Raw genomic sequence first — 13,924 nt, 5'->3', positions numbered from 1 at the left:
GAATGAAGACATTGTTGATGGACTTGGATTTTATTCGTCTAGTATTTGGCGTGCGTATGGTGGAGAAAAACATAGGATGATCTATATGTCCTATTTGTAGTTGAGATCTGTGGCTGAGGACTTATATCACCATGTAGAACTTAGAGCTGAGCTGAAGCCTTTTAACCAAGTATTTCATCTCCAAGAGTAGGACTGAGGTACAAAATTTACTCGTAGACCTGCCTATTTCCCTGGTGTACGTGAACGAAACAATACATCTGACTCTTGACTTCCATACATCACTACGTGGCATGCGCCACAACTCAACCTTTTCTCTATTTCGGGTTACCTTCTTTACACAATGTGATTGTGCATAGTTAGTGTAGCACTGCATCACTCTCTATTCGGGTCGATAGGCTCTACATGCCAAATCCGGTTAGACAGCACGGACTCCTTGAGACGGCACCTTGTGACTACAATTCTTGGCACAGTTCACGGGAGAAAATGATGATGATTGTAACAATCCAATGGTCGCAATTGGAGCAATAAGATTCTATTGATAACGTCCGAAACCAACGTTGCTTGCGAGTGCCTTAGGGTAGTCAAGTCAAATAGTGGTATTATTCGTGGGCCTTTGGAGGTAAGATAAGATAAGATAAGATAAGATAGCGTCTTGATTTCCAGTCTTTGTAGCATTGGTACTTGGTAATAAAGAAAGCAGATGGGTTTTATCGGGAATTATCATCTTTAGAAATACACATGCATTCTATAGTCTAATTATAATTGTTTACCTTCCTCCAATCATTGCTCAGGTTGCCCCATCAGCGATTGGATATGTCTGCTTTGAGGCATCTATGTACAAGTCTTTAATATCATGGTGGAACTGCCCATGTACCCGACGGGCCAGCGAAGTCATTATACTCCTGCTCAACAACTCAGGCGTCTTATGTTTATGCTTCCAATTATGGCTCACAAAAACGCCCTTGCATTCACCATTTCCGTCCAACGTAAACTCATTGCCGTTGGCCTGATTGCACGGTATGTTTTTCACATCATGTGTTCTGTTAAACTCGTATCGAATATAGTAAGAAAAGGCGCTCTGCTCATGCGCCCACTTGTGATTCCAATGGTCGCAGCCAGGTATGCTCCGTGGGCAATCTTCCCATCGTTGAAACATGTCTTGGGTACGCTGACTTGCTTGCGCGATGACGAAGCCTGTGTTGAGGATGAGGTTTCCTTGGGGATCGTAGTCTTGTTCCCAGTCGAGGTCGTAAGCCATTGCGACTAAGGTCTCAGGGCGGTAATCCCAGAGGTTCATGAGCCATTCTAGTGGAAGGTCGAGATGTGTGAAGACGGCGTCTGAGTCTAGCGAGATGACGAAGTCATGGGTCTTGAGAGCCTCTTTGGTGATGGCAGGCTTTACCCAAGTTCCGTGCCGATCGGGATAGTCGGCTGCACGGACTAGTCGGTAGTCGTAGCCGTGAATCATAGCTAACCCATCGATGTCAGCAGAGCATGATGCACCAGAGTTGATAGACTGTACCATAAATATAGTGGTTTAAGTGACCTCCAGTCCGCCCGGGCAGTGTTGTAAAATCCAACGGACATTCATTCAACATTGTGTTCTCGGTTTTACCATCAAGCCGAGTATCAGTATCAACGATCACGACCCTTTTCCCTAATGGCTTCTTCCACCGCACTTGGTCGATTGGTACTTCGAAGCGTTCTCCCTTGTCGGTGACGAATACTCTCTCTGTGATAGGATGCACCAAGGGTTTCCATAACTCCGCCATCAGCTTCGGCAGAGCCAAGCCCTCAGTTCCATTGCCATGCTGTTGATATGCTTCCGGTCGAGGTTTCTTATGGCAGTTGGCATTGAATGTATCTGTTGTTTGAGGAGGTGGAGCAGGAGAAGATGGAGAATGAGATGGAGAGACGGTGGGTTTCCTGTATAGTAAATCGTCTTTAGCCGGGCAAACGAGTGGGCAGCGTGTACTTACAGCGGATAAAGCGAAGAGACGGGAAAGCAGAAAAAGACAAGGAACGCAGTAAGACTGACAATGGAGCAGATCCATATGGCCCGCCTGGGAGCGTTCAACAATCCCATCTTTACACCATTTTGAGCACCGCAGAATTGAAGGCCCATTTTAAAGACAACAAAAAAGAACCAAGAAAATAAACATGACGTGACGTGACGTGACAACAGCGAGCTCAACGATTTAAAGATGGCAGTTAGACCGGGTCCCGCGGGGCTATAACATAATTCGAAGCCCTACTGATCTACGAAGGCGCGATGCTACGTCCCTTGCCTGTAAAGCAGGAAGAGCCGAAACTTTGATCTACGTAATCAAGTGGAAGCATCGCTGTCACTGAGGTGCTATTTAGCCAATGGCGATGCATCTATCGTATGATGGTTACGATCTTTACTGTCTAAGCACAGATTGTTAGCTGGAATAGGCAACTACCGAAGTATACGAGAAGTTCCGTTTAGGGAGAATTGTTCTAGACCTGTCTAATAAGCTTTGGCAATTGGCCGTTAAAATGTTACCTAAACGCAAGGTCCACAGCTCGGTTAAGAAGCCGATAAACGTCAAACAGCCAACACATGCTTACACGACGCCAGGGCAAGGGGACGCAAGACAGCCTGGGACCTCTTTTCTAAGGGATAAACGACTTGGGCGAGTTTAGGATATCGTAGTAATCCTCGAGACCAGTTTATCTTTGTACCTTGTTTAATGGTGGAAGTATAAGACGCAGGCAGATTGAACATTCTTTGCTGTCTTGGGTTTTTAAGCAAGTCTAAGTATACTCACAAGTCAAACGATCCGCAGGTCATTAATCTTAACTTGGTCTTCCTCATTGACGAGATGTCCCTTAAGACGATATTCGTCAACCTGCCACGATCGACAGTAAACAGTGGACCTAAAAAGACGCATTGTCATATAAGAATCTCAGTTTATTGGACTCAGCGTCTGATTCAGCTAAGCCTCTCTTTTTACGCGTCAAGGCTGAGGCGCAACGCCGAAGGATCCAGTAGCGTAGCGGGAAAAAGGAAGACCGTCTCATTGCGTTTACGCAAAGGCCAATCAGACACCCCAGCACTGGGCCAACTAAACTTCAGCGTTGACTAAGGTTAAAAGGTTAATGCCCTTGTACTTTAGCTACGACGCGACCAGTTAAAGAGTCTCTTTACTTTATTCTAAAAATATGGTCACAATTTGATAAATTATGAAGCTTCTATCTTTATGGGGATTATGTCTGCCTTTTACTCTCATGGCTTTCCTAATCATACTAAGGTCTTGGGGGGGCTGGCCTGTGCTACTTCGACCAATGAGATGCTATTTCGGTGAATGACTCTGCCTACGTCATATTCAAGCTGTGTCCAACATGAGGCAACAGAGTCCCTCAATGGATATCTTCGCAGTAAGAAAGCGGTCTGATATTAACTTGATATACTCAAAATCAACAGTACAACGCCTGAATATCTATCCTAAACTTATTGAAACTCGACTGTCTTCACCTAAATCTTTTTATTTCTTAGGATACAGTCTTTAGGTTTTCTGTCCCCCAATTGACATTGATCTCAAGTATTTGACAGTACCTGAATCAGAGCATGGCTCCAGATACTTTTCCAAAATTCCTCCAACTCCCCAAAGAGATTCAGATTCTCATCTGGGAAGCCGCAGTCTGCCCAGTTCCGGGCGATCGCCACGTTCACCGATTCTATATCGCTGACTATCGTGTTCTCCAGCCAACTCCCATGAAACCGATACAAGGGAGATTTCTTCGCTTACTACGCACCAAGAAGTTCGAATACGAGTCTATGAACGTTGCTCCAGGGCTTTCACTAGCTGTCCCAATTGATGATGTTGCGGGCAACCCAAATGACTCCGTCTACCTGACAGATACCTCTCTCTGGACTATTTGCAAGGAATCACGTCAGGCGATGGAAAGACGTTTCAGTAAGAATGAATGGTGGTCACACGTCAAGTCTCCCTTCCACCCAAAACGTACCACAGAACCAGGCCAATATAACGGCCAAAAAGGTGCCACTCATACGGCATCTTACCAAGAAAAAGATGGTGTCGTCAAGCATATCACAATAGATTTCGACAACGATCTCATCCATCTTGATCCTCGATGGCTTAGCCATGTGGATTGGTGGCATGTTAGCCCAAGTGTCTTCGTATCTCTATTTGACGAAGACCCCTCCCATGAAAGATCAGGATTCAGCTTCATAGGGAGCAACATTGTGATGGATTATGACCCCTCGATTATGGATACACTCAAGAACCGCAGGGTCCACTACAACCAAATAGGATTGGGGATGACTCGTGGAGCTTTTCAAGACATGATCAGTTATTTCCTTGATGTTGCCAAGCTCACGATTTGGTACATCGATTACAGCTTGGTACGGGCACAGCATATCCCAAGAATTTCAGAAGGGGGAAGAGGACAGCAAAATAGGAACACGGATACCCCAAGGGAGATCTTTCGTTCAAATGATTTCATCTACACGGAAGTCAAAAGAGAAGACATCGGTACCGCGTGGGTCGTAAGCAACGGCGACGATGAAGCCGACTGTGGCGAGACAGAGACTGCTTTTGACATGTTTGACATTCTATCACTAGACGGTGCCCTATCACTCGGCGATGATGATCTTGGTCATTTTCGGGTTCTAGCCTGTGAACCAGTGGTTGGAAGAATGACTCGACCGCGTACACCGTGGGCACGGAGATGCGTTGGTGATGAGACCTGCGAGACTTGTTATCCCGACAAGATTGTGCCTCGTGTGCCACCGTCAACTATAAGACGAAACTCGGAAACTTCATCAAATATTTCCAGCTCAGACTTGAATTCATTTGATTGAAGAGGTCGGACTAAAAGACTAAGGGTTTCTATCCTGCGAAATAACAAGTCTTATATTTTAAGTTCTGTTTAAAGTTCTCGATGATGGCAATAAAAGCATAAAGAAGCTCAGAAACAATCGATGTTACTAGCAAGTTTATGAAAGAAAAACAAAATCGTAAAAGGTTGCTTGAGATGATGCTTGCTTTGTTGGTTGCCATATTCTGGCCCCACAACTTATAGTTATCCGGCCGGTTTGCCGCGCGGTTGTCATCATAAGCCGCCGAGTTTGGTGACGTGATTATCAATCATGTTTGGCCGATCAGATATCATGGCATGATGCTTATATATCGAGCTTGGAAACATTTAATAAATGATTGCGTACCCCATTTTCTTCGAAAAGAGTTGGCATGAAACTTCCATTCCTACACATCTTGAACCTCAAGCCATACAAGTCGCATATCATCCCAAGGCAGAATATTGTTCGATCTTTTTCTTCGACTTATTATTTATCCAGGAACTCTTCTTCCTTAAACATTAGAAATATGGGTGATCAGGTAAGCCTTCGTGCTATGGCATTGATAACGCCTTTACTAATGTCACCAAAGCCGGATGAGATTAGGCTCAAGCCAACCAAGGACGGCTCTTTTATTCGGCCTGACAGTGCCTTTCGCAGTTTCGTATCAAAAGATCCAGATTCTCAATTTCCGGCTGAGAAAGATCGTTACGTTCTCTATCTCAGCCCAGGATGCCCCTGGGTAGGTCATCACTAGGCTATATCTTTCCAGCACTGACAACCACAGTCTCATCGCGCCATGATCGTGAGGAACCTCAAGAAACTCGAGGATATAATCGACCTATACATCTGCTCTCTTACTATGGGAAAAGATGGTTGGTTCTTCGATGATAGCCCAGAAGCTGCCAAGTATGGTGTGCTCCCCAAGGATCCACTATATGGACTCGACACGTTGAAGCAACTATATCTCAAGGCCAACCCAAATTATGAGGGCCGATACACCGTGCCCGTTCTCTGGGATAAAAAGACACAGACCATGGTGAGCAATGAGTCGAGCGATATCATTCGGATGCTATACACGGAGTTCGACCACCTTCTTCCTGATGAAGATCGTGAAATCAACAGACCTGGAGGTGGGTTCTACCCCGATGGCTTGCGCGAGAAGATTGATGAAATCAATGAATGGGTTTACCATACTGTCAATAATGGTGTCTATAAGAGTGGCTTCGCTATGACTCAAGCGGCATATGAAGAAAACGTTGAAAAGGTTTTCAAGTCACTCGATCGACTGGAGAAAATCCTTGACGGAGGCCCCTTTCTTCTCGGCAAGCACATCACCGAGGCTGACATCCGTTTGTTCCCAACCATTCTCCGTTTTGACGTTGGGTATGTCCCTATTTTCATGTGCAACCTTGGAACCATCAGGGATCACTATCCGAACTTGCATCTTTGGCTGAGGAGGCTTTACTGGGACACTAGCTTCAGAACTCATGGCGCGTTTCGAAAGACTTCTGAGACTTGGCTTGAGAAGTACAAGACTGGTTACGCGAATGCTAGACGAAGGGTTCTTGGTATCACTGGCCCAGATATTGTTCCCAAGGGGCCCCTAGTTTTGATCCACGAGTTGGAGGAGGGAGAGAGGCTCTAGGCCTACTCACGAAGTATGACGGTCACCTAAGTACGAAACTAGCAGTGATATACATATGATATTTTATGGATGTATTACTTAACCGCCGGACTCCTATACCAGGTCTTGATACGTGTCAAAATTCACTGCAGGCATCGGGCCTTGTACTTGACCAGCAATGCTCCAAGTGTGAGAGCACTCAGCCAAGCAACTGACCAAGTAGCTTTGTTCCTCCGGAATACCAAACTTCTCGATTGATCTCGAGGCTTGTATGGATGCGTAAATCAATATGAGTGGTGCATGGCGAAGCCCATACTGCATTTTGTAAATCCGAACCAGAGCAAGAATATCTTGAGCTGCGGTGGTGCAAGACAGAAGTGCAGTTTCTCGAGCCGAGGCAACGTTATTAGTGGTGGCTGACTCATAGTTCAAAGCAATGCGAACACTGCTATAAAGAAGGCTTCATGATACGATTAGTCATGTAATCCTAGATGGAGCATTGGAGACCTACTGGAGTGTAGCCACCGCGGGTGTTATCGTCACACTCGTCGACCATTTATTCCACTTTGCAAAGGCCGGCAGTGCGTCCCTCCACTGCAGAAGCTCAAGATTGAGGTTATCAAGCAGCGTCTGTCGTGTGAAGACGTCTGTCTGCGTTCGAGGCGTCCGTGGAGAAAATACTGTCGTCATCATCTTCTCAACAATTCTGTACAGCCGAATCTGCTCTTTGAGATATGGTATGTTTGACAAGACTCGCAGCTCTTCTGGGTCATCACCGAAACCAACGGGACGCCAGTACTCCATTCCTGGACCGTCACTGACTTCGTTAGCTGGTTCTAAATATGGGAATGGAGACTGCCCTACGTTATGAACTCCAGCAGATCAACCTCGGCGCTATCAAAGACCAGTTGCACGGGTCTCCCAAGTATCAAGCTGATCAGTTTGTCTGATATGTATGAGCCCCAATAGATTCTGCGGCGGATCTCAATATCCTCGCTTGAGATAATGGTCGAGTCATGTGGCAGCCAGTTCATGGGATCACTTTGAAAGCCCAAGTCTTGGGCCATGCGGAATGCGATACCTGCCCTTCGTTAAAATCGACATTTCATACGAGCATTGAGTATATCATACCTGAGAAAGCCCATCCCTTGGATACGTTCCCTCGGCCAATTTCAAAGAATGCCAAGCATAAAAATGACTGGACGGTGGGGATTGAAGGACGGCTTAATCCGGATACCATCACGATACTCTCAGCCGCTTGGAAGAACTGCTCAGTCAGGTTCCGCTCCCCTTCAGTGTCCGACATGAGGAGGCCCAAAGCGCAAATAGACAGTAGAAGTGCAGATGACCAGTACTTGCAGCCTTTGCGCTCACCAAAATGGTCTCTTAAAAACGCCTCGCGGTAAACGAACATAAAGTGAGGGTACTGCCAGCGAAAGAACTGCTGCAGTGCTTTGAAAATTGTGTCGTCTTCCAGCTTGATGCCGAAGTGATCCATGACATGGTCAAAGTTGGATTCTGCATACAGACTTTGCGTTGGGCTTGGATAGCTCTCACTTGTGGTGAGAAGATCGCTGTTGAAGATGCTGGTCGCGCCATGGTAGACTAGTGATCCTTCTGCATCTGGTTTCAGGCGTGCTCGAGCTGTAGTATCAGGTTGGATGATTTGAGACGGCCCTGCGATCGAAATATTTGATGCGCCTTGTATATAAGCTGCGGGCCCAAGCATTTCATCTCGACGAGCGGGAGAAGCTTCTCTCAACTCCTGGATGAAGGCTTCTAATGACGCAACTCTATTTCTCAGACCAATCGTGTACTCTGAAGATGGTGGGTTCCGTCTCTTGTCGATCTTTTCATACTCGCAGCCTGCACCCGCTGTTGCACAATTGGTGCATGGGACTGTTCGTGTGCATCTCAACTAGGGCCGTCAAACTTGCGCAATTCCATCGGATATCCTGACGTCAACTTACCTTTCGGTATCGGCAACGTTTGCAACTAGGGTTTCGTGTTAGTGAATGATATCTTTGGTGACGCGCTTGTCCAAGGTCTCACGAGAGTTCTTGCTTCCCGGTTGCGGGGTTCATATCGGGCTAGGCTAGATACAACTAAAGTAAGCTGACAGGGTCCTATGATGCCAAGTTTAAATGCTGATCAGGCATCGCCTCAGGTTGTTGCGAGATATCAGCCCAACATTGAGGAGGGGCTGGGTGCAAGTTGGGGGTGTGGGTCAGGATGTGCTCTATTGACAGCTAACCGTTGCCTACCCTAGAATAACCCGTCATAACGATTCTGTAGCAGGCAACTCTCGCAGGAATCTCGAAAACAAAGACAGTGAACTGGTCGATGCAGGGGATGATTTGCGACTTCTATATTAACCACCCTAGAGTTTCTAAATATTCGGTATTGATCCTATCAACTAGAAGAAAATAGCGCGATCTCAAAATTGAGATGGTATTCATTTACAACCAAGTATCAGCGTTCAAATAACATTTTGACTGGTTATCACCCATTAGAAGTGGCACACACTCCTCTGAGCAGGGTCAGCACGCCAAAACTCATGTTATGGAGAGGTTTCCAGAGGCAATTGACAGTGCTTCTATATTCAATGTCATTAAAGCGTCAGAAATAACGGATTGCGCAGAGTGAAAGCTGTTTGTGAACGTCTGTTGCCGTGTTTGACTGTGAACAGATGATCCAGGAAGCGCTATCAAGGCACCATCAGTAACTTGAGCACAATTTTGAGACTATTTATAAAATAATAATAAGCTCACTACTATCTCAATCATGAAGCGAGATTTCAAGTCCATCGCAGCAAGCAAGTGCCTTGCAACAGCTCGTTAGGGATCCCTCAGTGAGTAGGTAGGAAAACATCAGACTTCAATACGATATCGAAATAAACTCGGCAAAAGGCACCCTACCTTAGCAAAGATATCCTAAACTTATGCTGATTTGCCTCAGTCTTTCTGTTATTTAGGACTAATGCGTTGAGTCTTCTTTTCCATCGTTGGGAATTTTCATTCATGATCAGTATGCCAAGGCACTATGATTTCTTTGACTTTCCACTGAGCTTTGCCGGGAAGTTTCTGGTAAACAAGTGATAATACGCCGGCTGTATCCATTCACAAGACCTGACATGGCAATTCTCACTGCTCTTGCTGGAAGAAGTACATCGGTATCAATATGCACGAAGTTTGGTATCTATCATTATACTTCATATCATACAATGCAAAGTCGCTATAGCAGCCTGAATAGGCTTCCTTCATTCTCCAACAGAAAATGATACTCTAATCCAGCTTCCCTGAAGATGCTCTACTCATAGTATATTCTTGTCTCATTCTTAACCTGAATACCTTGTACACTTGTATTGTGTGCGTGGCTGTTAGGTCTCTCATCGGCGCAACTAGTGATGACAGTGTTGTGATTGGGGACACGCTCTTGGTAGCCATGAAAGTTCATATCATCAGATGATCCGTCTTCAAGCTCGGCAAGCTGTCGCTGAGAACTATTGTCGTCGATTTCCTTTGTTCGAGTAACGTTGGTGAGCTTGATGCCCCGGCTGCTAGTCAAGCCGCTGATAGGATTGGGAGCACTTGAGTTGGACTTGGATGAAAGTATCGAGCTCGAGATGAACTTGCGGAAGATAGGTCGGATAATAGGGAGACAAGCTGCCAAGGTTAGCATAGAAGTTAGTGATAATGCTATGCTACTTACAAGAGATGATTGCGAGGTAGGCTTCTGTACCTGCCCAGATAATGACTCCCCTAATGTCCCTCGCCATTTCGGTCGTCTTGGGATTGAGGTTGATTGCTTCGATAAGCACGATAATTGAAGCTATACAAACGCTATGAGGGAGGTCAAGTTAGCTTGGTCCCAACCCAAGACAACAGAGATGATGAGATAAAAATGGAGGTAAAAATGACCAAGACTTACAAGATACCAAACATGAACAGAGCAACGACAGCGATCTTCTGGCCCGGGCGAAGCTTGAGGTTCTTGACCTGAAATACGGGCAATGACAACACGGCAATCTCGAGCATAAGATGCACCAGCGTCGTACCAAACATGAACTTGGCAGGGTCGATATTGCATACAGCGTTCTTGATGTTGTGATCCCAGTAGGCGTTGACGGGTATGCAGTGGAAGATGGTCATGAAAGTTCGGATGGTGAGCCAGATCACGGTGCATCCCTGAAGGATACGGATTCCCATTCGGATGTTCGAGACACTGAACAGGCGCCAGTAGAAGCCGAGGATGGCAAGCTTGGAGAAGCCAAGGGACATTGCGTATGTGAACTCGGCAACGAATAGTCCTTTTCGTGCGTACTCCTCGACTGTCTCTGCTGGTAGAGGAACCTCCGACTTCGCATGGCCAAGACCCATGTCCACAGCCCCTGGATAGATTTTAGTATGCTATGACTTAACTACCTTGGTGGAGTCTGATGAGGCATGAAGATGTCCATGTACATACAGTAAATTGTGAAGCTAAAGTAGAGAGAAGCAGAAATCTTGGGAGGGAAAGATCAGTAAGTGGATACCATCAGAGGGACAAGTACAACTCACCCAGGACATCATCGCGAAAAAGTCATCCCACCACAATGCGACGTGTGTAAGCCTTCGAGATATCAGACGACAGACCAAGAGAGTTGTGGCGACAGAGTAGGTGATGATCTGAGAGCTCATCACCCCAGCATCGGGTGTGTAGTGTGTTGCGGTCGCCATTGTCGGTGAGTGAATGCAATGAAAGAGCGGCAGAAGAAGAAGATTCCGCGGATGGATACCACGACAGATTATGTATCAGTACCGACGGGTCTGCCCAATTACCCGGTCGCTGGGAAATGGAGAAAGAGATAAACGAAAAACGAAAAAGAAAAGGTCCCGCAGGGCTAATATCTATATGAATGGAATGGAGCAGAGAGTCAAGGCAAGAGATGTAATGAGGAAGAAGCTAAGAAATAGGATCTACAGCACTACAAAGACGAAGAAACAGGGGAAACGGCATTGCTACCCATTTTCTACGAACCGTCAGTGCACTAACTCAAGACCAACAGGAAGAAGACGGGCTAAAAACAGACGACGTCGCATTTAGACTGTAGATCTCATAGACCGTCTCCGGGGAACCTTGTCGATCGACATTGTGCCCAGGTAGGATGATATGGCTCCGGCACCTCTCATTCGTCATATGCCAGGTCCTGACGTCGTGACAAGTCCTGTGTCATGCCCTGACTCTTCAGCGTAGGGGCTTTACCCTGGAAGAGAAGGGAAAACACAGACAAGGGGGATCCTTCGGTTTAGGTTTGCTGTGGATTTTGATGAGCCGTTAGGGGAGGATCTTGGCATATTGATCTGCTGGGAATCACTTCAGCTGGGAATATCCGATAGAATGCTGACCCTCCCGTACGCCACTGATGAGATCCCCGACACTGTTTCTGCCGGGGGGCGCTTTTTGGGCTTGGACGTTTGGAGGAAGCATGCAGCCTTGACTTGACTGAAACGAGAGGAGTAATCAGTTCGTCCGCCAGGGAAAATGCCGAAAGTTTAAATTGCTGTACGTAACCAAGCTGTCGAGTAATGCTAGCGCCGTTTTGGCATATTGAACCCCTAACGGCATATGAAAGAGGGTCCGAGTCATAATCGACGCGGGGCTTGCCTTGGCTATGCTTGGCAATTATTCATGGCCGAAGCTACAGCTCGATTAGGCTCCTTTGTGAAACACCCTTCGCCGGTCCGTTCGGATGGGCTATCAAGATAACGGTAATCACTTCGTTGGTGTTGGCCTATCTCGAGTTCTTAGCTCGATGTGCAGAAGATCTCTCCATGAGATGGGGTTAGTCTGGGGGAGGCAAGGAAATCCTCCGAATCCTGTGCCAAATGACAAAAGGCTTGCATGAGTTTGGGTCAAATAAGGCAGATTCGATATGGATATACTCCGTAGTAGACCTTCAGCTAACAATTTTGGAGCCTTTGATCTACCCCTAATGTTTGTGTCTCCCAAGGAGCTTTAAGCAGAGTGAGAATTGCTTGAAAGAGACGCAAGAAGCATTTAGCTAGAATATTTAAACTCTATCTCATCTGAGAATACGATCTCTGTTCAAGATGCAAGCCTTGAACTTTCAGCAAACCTGGTGAGCTGATAAACGCGTCCAGCATTCAGCCAAGATCATGGAGAAGGCCTCAGTTCCACTCCGTAGTCCAGCTGGTCATTTCAACTCTTTCGTGAGGCATTGGGCTTCTGGTGCAATTGGGCGGTAATTCGCTGCCTTATTTTCCAGCCCATAACCCATGTCGTGGGGATGTCACTGCCGGGGAGGCTAGGAAACCTTGACGCCACAATTACTAAATGAAGACGGGGACTGAATCGTGTGAGTGATGGAAAACAGGTTGCCGGCCGCCGTAATAAAGGGCTAGGATTTAGCCTTTCTTCATTCGTGAATTTGGCAGAAGATCGGCATACTAATAGAGTACTTATGCTAGCTGAGGGTTCTAATGCAGTTCGTCAGAGAACCAACACTCGCCGAGAACAAATTGGACCCTGATATGCCTATGAGAGATACGAGAATGTCATGTTGGTATCTGCTAGGCTGAATGATGACTCGGACCTTGGATTGTCACGAGGATGAATGATCGACAGGGCTCAGACATGGTAGCATTCGTTGAGGATTCGACGGCGTTGGCTGTGTTGCTTCCGTGCAACAAGAGACGCTACAGTACCTTCCCGTCAAGCATCGACCAAAGGTACCCGTCAAGGGGCCGAAAGGGGTTCCTCTAACCCTGTGTTTCATCTCAGCCTCAAAGTCCCGAAGTGTAACCCTCACAATACTCACATTCTCGAAGCCTATGGATGATGATGCCCCTAGCAGGCCCCCAAAAGATCTCCATAGGCTCATTAGGCCGTGGCCTTTTGAGACTCACTTCAATGACATTAATGTCTGTGCTGTTATCGCTTTTCGGATAGTTCTTGTTCTCGAATCCAACAAATTCGCGGTCGTTTACCCTTGTAAAACTCAATATCTCAAGCGAAGTCTCATTTTCCAGCAGCGCCTGGGAGATCATTTTGCCAAGAAAGTGCCAGAAAGGGAAAGGATAGTCGTAGTCGTGCTGAACGCCAATCTGAGCAAATACTTGTCGTTGTCGAGCGTCTGATATTCTTTTCAGCCGATCAGTTGCACGATTTTTCTGTGTGTAGTGACAAAAGAACTCACTGCAATACCACATGTGTCACGCAATCAAGTTCGAAACTGTCGATGTAACGTTCCTCGCCTAAAAGGAGAACCTTGGGAAGTTTCCATGACACAACGGCGTCACGATATGGGACTTTGCCGTTGACGAGTTCGAGGTGAGGGGTACTTGAGGATTGGGGATCTGACTCGACGACGGTTGAATTCAAGGCCATTCTGTCAGCTCTGGTAGGAGCACGAATACTAAGGAGCTGTTGTACAAAGACTTCGTGCTCTGCCC

The 13,924-nt window shown here is 46.5% G+C and overlaps 6 protein-coding genes across 6 annotated transcripts; 2 read left to right on the top strand and 4 right to left on the bottom strand.

The window, feature by feature from the left end:
• Window positions 1-787: 787 nt before the first annotated feature.
• FMAN_12346 (uncharacterized protein) lies at window positions 788-2,125 on the bottom strand (the record flags this gene model as incomplete). The annotated part of the gene is made up of 3 exons (XM_041834873.1): window positions 788-1,470; window positions 1,523-1,926; window positions 1,980-2,125. The coding sequence occupies 3 exons, from the start codon at window positions 2,123-2,125 to the stop codon at window positions 788-790; spliced, it is 1,233 nt and encodes a 410-aa protein (XP_041685093.1).
• Window positions 2,126-3,592: 1,467 nt separating this feature from the next.
• On the top strand, window positions 3,593-4,849 carry FMAN_12345 (uncharacterized protein; the record flags this gene model as incomplete). Its single annotated transcript, XM_041834872.1, has 1 exon — window positions 3,593-4,849. The coding sequence occupies one exon, from the start codon at window positions 3,593-3,595 to the stop codon at window positions 4,847-4,849; it is 1,257 nt and encodes a 418-aa protein (XP_041685092.1).
• Window positions 4,850-5,372: 523 nt separating this feature from the next.
• On the top strand, window positions 5,373-6,491 carry FMAN_12344 (uncharacterized protein; the record flags this gene model as incomplete). The annotated part of the gene is made up of 3 exons (XM_041834871.1): window positions 5,373-5,384; window positions 5,436-5,585; window positions 5,631-6,491. The coding sequence occupies 3 exons, from the start codon at window positions 5,373-5,375 to the stop codon at window positions 6,489-6,491; spliced, it is 1,023 nt and encodes a 340-aa protein (XP_041685091.1).
• A 93-nt stretch (window positions 6,492-6,584) lies between these two features.
• Window positions 6,585-8,554, bottom strand: FMAN_12343 (uncharacterized protein; the record flags this gene model as incomplete). Its single annotated transcript, XM_041834870.1, has 6 exons — window positions 6,585-6,930; window positions 6,982-7,287; window positions 7,335-7,551; window positions 7,602-8,388; window positions 8,441-8,465; window positions 8,523-8,554. The coding sequence occupies 6 exons, from the start codon at window positions 8,552-8,554 to the stop codon at window positions 6,585-6,587; spliced, it is 1,713 nt and encodes a 570-aa protein (XP_041685090.1).
• Window positions 8,555-9,779: 1,225 nt separating this feature from the next.
• Window positions 9,780-11,188, bottom strand: FMAN_12342 (uncharacterized protein; the record flags this gene model as incomplete). The annotated part of the gene is made up of 5 exons (XM_041834869.1): window positions 9,780-10,135; window positions 10,182-10,312; window positions 10,401-10,860; window positions 10,938-10,974; window positions 11,030-11,188. The coding sequence occupies 5 exons, from the start codon at window positions 11,186-11,188 to the stop codon at window positions 9,780-9,782; spliced, it is 1,143 nt and encodes a 380-aa protein (XP_041685089.1).
• A 2,067-nt stretch (window positions 11,189-13,255) lies between these two features.
• FMAN_12341 (uncharacterized protein) lies at window positions 13,256-13,859 on the bottom strand (the record flags this gene model as incomplete). Its single annotated transcript, XM_041834868.1, has 2 exons — window positions 13,256-13,613; window positions 13,669-13,859. The coding sequence occupies 2 exons, from the start codon at window positions 13,857-13,859 to the stop codon at window positions 13,256-13,258; spliced, it is 549 nt and encodes a 182-aa protein (XP_041685088.1).
• Window positions 13,860-13,924: the final 65 nt, after the last annotated feature.

The sequence above is a fragment of the Fusarium mangiferae genome (genome assembly GCF_900044065.1).
Source record: "Fusarium mangiferae strain MRC7560 genome assembly, contig: FMAN_scaffold009, whole genome shotgun sequence".
Classification (NCBI taxonomy): Eukaryota; Fungi; Ascomycota; class Sordariomycetes; order Hypocreales; family Nectriaceae; genus Fusarium; species Fusarium mangiferae.
This window is presented reverse-complemented; position numbering and strand designations above follow the sequence as displayed.